Source organism: Sparus aurata, chromosome 13, assembly GCF_900880675.1.
Source record: "Sparus aurata chromosome 13, fSpaAur1.1, whole genome shotgun sequence".
NCBI classification, from domain to species: Eukaryota; Metazoa; Chordata; class Actinopteri; order Spariformes; family Sparidae; genus Sparus; species Sparus aurata.
This window is the reverse complement of record NC_044199.1, coordinates 29,636,304-29,643,825: the sequence shown is the minus strand read 5'-3', so window position 1 is coordinate 29,643,825 and position 7,522 is coordinate 29,636,304. Positions and strand designations below refer to the sequence as shown.

At 41.3% G+C, this 7,522-nt stretch overlaps 1 protein-coding gene across 1 annotated transcript; it reads right to left on the bottom strand.

Moving 5' to 3' along the window:
* Positions 1–779: 779 nt before the first annotated feature.
* Positions 780–7,186, bottom strand: camlg (calcium modulating ligand). The gene is made up of 4 exons (XM_030438548.1): positions 6,837–7,186; positions 5,202–5,659; positions 4,954–5,019; positions 780–4,312 (listed from the first exon to the last, which is right to left on the bottom strand). The coding sequence occupies exons 1-4, from the start codon at positions 6,988–6,990 to the stop codon at positions 4,121–4,123; spliced, it is 870 nt and encodes a 289-aa protein (XP_030294408.1). The 5' UTR covers positions 6,991–7,186; the 3' UTR covers positions 780–4,120.
* Positions 7,187–7,522: the final 336 nt, after the last annotated feature.

The window sequence follows — 7,522 nt, the reverse complement described above, 5'->3', positions numbered from 1 at the left end:
AAAACTACATGGTGCAAAACCATGTAGTGCCCTATGGCTCTACAAAGAATAGCCGTTAGATACTGCTCCCCCTGTCTTATAATACCACTTTATGCCCCTGGAAGAGACGGTCTGATAGTTTAGCCTGGCCTCCACAACCCTGAAATCTTCCTTCTACCTGCGGTCCAAAGCACCTTTGCTAGCAGTGTAAACATCATCAACATCAGTTGGCAAGTTAGCTCAGCTAGTTAGCTCAGTTAGCAGCCAGCCAGACTACCAGCGGTAACCTGGTAGTCTGGCTGGCTGCTAACAGAGCTAACTAGCCAACTGCAGCAACAGGCATAGCTGTCCAAAGGGAATGCTGTGAGAGATATGAGATATGCTGCCCCCTGTTGTTTGGAGTATGAATGACAGAGGCCACTAATTCTTACATTTTGCACCTTTAAAGACAGATGGAGGATTATTTTACCAATATTGATTTATATCTTTGTATGTAAAATCTTTGCAAAATTACACAACGCATTTTATGATCCAATAATGGTTCACTGTCCTCAAAATGTCCGGACATCTCAATCCTCTTACAAGATAACTTTTTATAACCATTGAAATATAGCGAAACTTTCTTCATTTTGCTGGTGGCACTCACACATCCCTGTTTTTAAATTAGTCAAATTAAACTGTAATGTAGCTGCAATCTCAAGTATTTAACTATCAAGGGAAAGTTTATCATTGTGCACTGTCTCAGTCATATAACCCCATAAATAAAATACATTAAGCAAGTGAGAGTCAAGAAAAAAAAGTCCGTCACACAAGTAGTATTTATTTGGTATGAATTTTTCAGTAAATCATTCCGGTGTACATTTTTAAGCAGAGACTGTTTACATCATGTCAACACTGAAGTTGTTACTGAAGTTCAAATAGGTATGATAGTGTAAGAGCCATTAAAAACAGGTAATCTGTAAACATTATCAAAAACAATCAAGTAGGTCAGACGAGTCGTAGGATAAATCACACAAATTCATTTACATGAAAAAAAATATATATTCACACTAATAAATTAATTTGGATGACGTTAAAAGGTACAGAGAGAGGACATAACCACACAGAAGTAGAGTATATATGAAGTATGTACGAATGAAGCAGAGCGGGACACATCACCAGAATAACTCAACACAAATAAACTCCCTCTGGCTCACATTTATTTCCAGTGAAAACCCAAATCATTCCCGTCAATCTCACTTCTCGGTACGTATTTACACTTGTGGGAGGTTTACTGCGTGTTCAAGCTCGTAGCCGTGCAAATTAACACACTCCACATTCAAGGATTAAATGCTTCTTCTGACTCCGCGACGTAAACTAAAGGAGGAAAACTTGTCCGTAACACAGGTGGACCCTTCTGAACACTGGAGAATAGATTTTAACAGAAAATATGACATAAAGTTCCGTCCATGAGGAAATCTGTCACGACACAAACACATATGATTCTTATCCACCAATTAAAGGAGAGTTCAAGTTCTCACACCAGTAAAGTAATAACATTAGGAACCGATGACTGTTGCTTGATCGATAAAGTTGAGTTCTTCAGTTGATGGATGAAGAATTCAGCCTCTTTTGTTTGCGCAAGACAGCAATACTACAAAAACAAAAACATCATAAGGGGAGACACCACATGGAAAAATGTTTCTTCATGCACAAGTCAAATGTGTAGATTTTTGATCTCAACATCCAAAATACATAATTAAGTGTTTATTTCTGTAATGGCCGTTTCCATCTTCAGCGCTTACTTACTTTATTTAAAGGCTGTCGACTGTTTTTAGAAAATGTTTCTGTTTTATGAAGTGACAAAAAAGTTATCCAACATTCGCTCTGTAAAAACCTTTGACTTTTAAAATCAAAAGGGGAATTTGGAGCCTGGTTATATTCCATATTCAGATTTCTGTATATGCAAATCGGTGCATTTTTAACTAGATGATTTGACAATGCCAAATTTCACGAAACGTGCAATAGAAAATATATTTAATGTAAGCTATCAAGTGGGGAAGTTTAATGGTGATATTTTTGAATTAACATTTTTTACCCTATTCACCTGTAGTGTCTCCCCTTAATTACTCAAACTATTTACCACTTTTAATTTCAAAACAACCACATGCTGGAGGGCCACGTGTGTCTAAATGTTTCTTTCACTCAGAGACCTCCAAATAATGAGCCGAGTGCGACCCTATGCAGAAAAATTTCATTTGTCTTCAATTTGCCATCTCTCTCTCCTGTACTACCCCCATGTCAAGATATTAAAAAAAGTGATCAAAGCTTTTGATCTCAGCTTATCGTTATGAATATATAGAGAATTCAGCAGTCTCTGACATAACAAACAGAATCATACTGCGGTTTCACCTTCAACTAGATCGTCAGTGTGTTAAAATGACCACAGATGGCTATAAAAGGTGGCTGTGCAGCCGCGTAGGATGTCAGCGTCGACCTGCATACAGCTGATGTTTGTATGGCAGAGCAGAGGGAAGGACCACATGTTAAAAAGTGCCAGATCTGAGATTAAACAGAACTCACAAAAAAGAAGAAATAATTAAAGGTCCTCTTGAGACTAATCTCAGAGCAGAGAGTTTTACAACGCAAATGTTTTGTCGGACCTCCGTGACGGTTACCATCTCTGACACTACAAAGCTTCCAGGTTGTCAACATTGTGACAGATCAGCAGAGGGAATGAGATTATTAATAAGGGACTAAGAAGCCGTCTACTGATGCTCCTACTGTCTAACCCTGTAGCTTAATTCAGTCATTGACTGTTAATCATAACGGATCAAAAACCTCACTACACCTCTTCCCTCCAAGAGTCAGTGTGGTTCATTTAGTTGTCATATAGTCAGTTCAGTTACTTTTACACTGAAAGGTCGACGTTACTCAGCAGGCTATCAGACTTTAGATTCAGGTTTCAGCTGTTTAGTAAAAGTTACATAATCTCACTTTAAATAAATGTTTCCCACTTACAAAATGAGTTTTTCATGCGTGGAAAGTCGTGTTTTTGCAACCCTGTATTGGTTTAACTTCTCATTTTGCTGCAGTGATGTAGAAGCGTACTCAAAGACGTGTCCGTAAACTGTGACATCACTGTCGGATGTGGTAACCATACTTGCTGACCCTCCCAATTTCCACTGCCCTCTCCCTCCTTTTCTTCCGGGTTCCCAATTTTTCAAAGCGATTACATGTTACTTTAAGCCACAGATTTACACAAGTTTACGCTAGAGAAGTATACTACACTGTTTCACGAGAATTCAAACTAAAAATATATGTATGTGACAATTATTATTATTATCGATTATTTAAATGAACACACAGTTCCTTGAATCTCAAATTTTTCAGAAAACCCACTTTGATTTCTTAATCCTCCCTATTTCTGCACTATCAAGGTTGGCAAGTATGGTGGTTACACTCAAAACGCCCTTAAATCTTCAATCAGAGAAGCAGCAATGCACTGTCATTCAGCCTGATGACGAGTTACTCGTGAAGAGTTTTTCTTATGTAACGCAAAGCACTGGAGGACAACGGTTTGATCATTCTGTGTGATTTAGCAAACATCTGCCAGGTTGTGATGTGAATCAACATCCGATTTTTGCAGAATCGGTCATGTCAGTTTCAGATGTCAGCCCCTGAGGGACTCCAGTGTTTCCCATTCACATGTTAAACAGCTCCCAGACTGATGATAAACTAAACTATTGTCCACTCTTAGATACAACATTTACCGCTTTCTGTGCTCGACCTTACATAATAACATCACTCAGCACAATGAATTCCACTGTACATCTTTCTCACAAACAAACACTTTTCTGTTTCTCAGCTTCAGTGCGGGAAAAAAAAAAAAAAAGAATGACTTGAAGATCTGTAACAAACTCTGAACTCGCTGCTCACGTGTTGCTCGACCTTAGTGGAATCCTGAAGCGCTGAATTAATGAGCACTCGTCCAGCTGACGCGCAAATCTTCCCTGATGACAAGGCAGCGAGGATTCGTTGACAGACTGTCGACGACAACACGACGTCAGCCGGCGTAAATGACCCTGTCTCGTTGCTATGGGAGACGTACGGAGGGGATGTTGAAAAAGGGAGGCGAGGTTAAAGAGATCTTCCTGGTCCATCAGGGAGTCTCTGAACCAACGAGCTGCAGGATCTCGTGCGAGATGATGAAGGTGAAGAAGTAAACACAGAGGTCGGCGAACACGTCACCCATCCTCCTGTAGGTGTCCATGGAGCGGTTGATGACCTCAGCGGGGATGCCGGATAGAAGCAGGGCAGCGGTCAGCACAGTGGTCTGGGCCTTCTTCTCTACCTGGAGGAACAAGAAGATTTAAGATTAATTTAATTGTCAGTTTAATCAGTTTAAATACATACATAAAAATATGTTCTGGTTTCAGAGGGAGTTTCAGGAACTACTTCTTGGCAGAACCGGTGACTTCCTGGAGCCTCCAGGTGATATTTGATAAACAAAAAAGAGAGACAGAGACAAAGAACCGAACAGGCAGCTAGTAGTACTTATGCTATGCCAAGCTTCTGCTGGCTCTAGCTTCATATTTACCATACAGGAACAAGAGCTGTTTCAGTCTTCCTATCTGACTCTCAGAAAGAAAGCAAATAAGCACACTCCCCCCCCCCCCCCCCATTGAAAAATAATCTAAAATAACAATGATAATCACGGTGGGTGTGTCCAGCAGTGACATAACCGGCAGCCATAGCACAAGGACATCCGAGGAACAACAATGGGTCATATCTAGACAGGACCGTAATTATGAGAAAACCTTATCGGACCTTTGCCAAAATTTTGTATGTCACTTTCCACATTGACACCTCCAAAGTGTCTCTTCACATCCATCATTAAAATGAACTTTCTGCATCCAGATCAACCTGTCCACATGTATGTTACACTTAAGTCTGTAAGAGAAAGAGATCATGAAATATCAAGTGCAAGCTCACCTTTGGAAAGTATTTGGACAACCCCATGTAGGCCAGCTCCAGGGTCAGAAATGGAGCAAATATTGACTAGAATGGAAATAAAAAAAATAAAAAAATGAGAGTCACATTATAACAACATCATGAATTTTTTATTTCAGGCCCTTGGGTGACTTCAGTGTCTGCACTGTCATCAGTTAACATGCAAAAAGAGGCATGAGCTTATCTCACATTCATCATATCAACACAGTGTCTACAGCAAGCAGACTCACCAGATACTTGCAGACAAAAACCCTAACAAAAACAGCGAGGAGGATGCTGCCGATGAGCCTGAAGATTCTGAAGGGATCAAACTCCTCTGCGTCCGACCCTCCATCCTGGGCCGGCTTCTCGTTGGCCAGCTGACCCCGCAGTTTCATAGCATCATCAAATCGGGACAGGTACTTCTGGAGGCCTCGACGCGGGGAGCCGCTGATGTCGTCTGACACCCGCTCCCCCCTCGGCCTCTGTCGGATCCCTATGTCATCATCCAGTGAGCCTCCGTGTGGCTCACAGATGCCTGGAAGAGGGGAGCCCCTCCTCTCTGGGGTGGCGCTTTGAGAGCGGCTGCTGAGCCCCGAAGCCTCTGGCAGGAAAGGTGACGGTCTCGGGGAAGAAGACGAAGACCACGGCTCTGTCCTGTCGAGATCGAGGTGGAAGTGGGGCTCTGTGGGACGCCGGGTCGCTCCAGCTGCAGATTGAAGACAAGTTTAGATTTAACTAGTGAGGATGCGTCTGGGCCCGGGCCCAGAATAGACTGCATTAAGGAGAACAAATCCAGGAATCTTAATCTTTTCATTCAACATTGCAAGATTGCGCATTTTTTGATATTCTTGTTAATTTCTCAGGGAATAAAACATGGATCTTGATGAAAGAAATCAGCTGTATTTAGATGGCTGGTATCTATGAGTGAGTGGAGGTATGCACTCTACTGAGTGCCATTTTAGTTTATCAAGGAAAATGACAAACATTATCTAGTGTTTAGCCAGGTTTTGAAAAGCGTCCACTACTCTAACACTGCCCTCGTATGACACTACTGATCCCAGACAGGTCACCTTTTTTGCTCCATTGATCCTTCGACCTTTTCGAAACCTGGTGCCTACATCACCCACAATGCAACTTATCCACTGAATGACATCACTGGGGGAAAATGTATCAGATTATATGCAGCTTCCTCTGGAGCCACAAAAGGCTTTATACTACTTTAGTTTCGTATACATTAATACTCTGTGACGGTAAAGACCTGTAAACACAATTCAATGCGTAAAATCGGTATGAGATTCTATCATATGCCCATTTAACACAATCAGTTACATTTATATACGCTCACAAAAAGCAACTAAGATATGATTTGACAATTTTATCATAACCTTATTTTCATTAATGGTTTCAGACATTTAAATGGAAAACAATCTGTTCTTTTTAATAAAAACAAAGCACTGTTTAGAAAGGAGTTATGAGTGGAGGGAAGACGGTGACACAGACGTGCCATGGGAATTTCAAAATAAATGCGTATTTTAAGGATGGTGGTGACGCGACTCTGTTTTCACTTTGCATAGATGCTATTGGATCATTTATTACTGAATCGATATATCGATCCGGATCGATGTATCGTTACACCCCTAGTACTTATAATCCATGTCTGACCTGCAGATGATCTGCACGGCCATCTACAATCACGTCATCCTGATTGTCTATACTGAATTTTTTTTCTATGTTGGAAGGGGGACCGCTCCACTCTTCCTGACATGTCATCATTGCCCCTTGAGGAAAATTAGTGATTAGTAATATCAGACTACGTTGATAAAAATTGACCTGGCTTGGTAATATGCCTCAGTAGAAAACACACGATCAGTTACATAGCGTACCGTTAATTTCAGACTCGTTTTTGGTGTATCCAACGATTCTGTTCATCCTGTCTTCTGAATTCATGAGCAATTTTCTCCTCCGGATCTCTGCTCTCCTCTGCGCCGCCGACATGGAGCCTGCCTTCTCCTCGATGCTGGCATCTGCGGACTCCATGTTGGAATAGATAAACGTTAACTACAAATGTAATTCACCGCACATTTAACACACATACACGCAAAACGGCGTTTCAAGTGCACACTGGAGAAGACACAAAAGCCTCGGCTAACTGAATTAAACGGTAAACACGAGTGAGCTCTGTCTGAGGAGGGGGCGCACGGTGATGACGTCACCGCAGAGCATGACAAAGAGGTTTAGGCTGTTTTAAAGCCCTCAACGCTGACTTGCAGGAAACAGAGGCGTTAATCTGTTTGATGAGGTGCGCAAATTTGCTTTTACTGCACCTGAAACTGAAAGAAAACAGGCCAAACTAAAAAAATACCTAAATGAACAGGGGCAGGCTGAGTGATTTAAAGGGTGACCCCATGCCACCCATCAGCAAAACAATGCACATCTTCATTATACAACAATACGCCACTTTTCTTCATTTAATATCACAGTAAATTAAATATGTTTATGTCCTGAAGAGCAAATATGCAATTTTGAAGACACCACCTTTGGCTCGGAAAGAATTGTGATATTTTGCTGA

Excerpts from the sequence above, each read along its gene's own strand:
- camlg (XM_030438548.1), bottom strand. The coding sequence starts at position 6,990 with ATGGAGTCCGCAGATGCCAGCATCGAGGAGAAGGCAGGCTCCATGTCG. Across the intron at positions 5,660-6,836 it reads AAACGAGTCTGAAATTAACG|CTGGAGCGACCCGGCGTCCC; the intron begins GTACGCTATGTA and ends TTCAATCTGCAG. Across the intron at positions 4,313-4,953 it reads TGTCCAAATACTTTCCAAAG|GTAGAGAAGAAGGCCCAGAC; the intron begins GTGAGCTTGCAC and ends TTGTTCCTCCAG.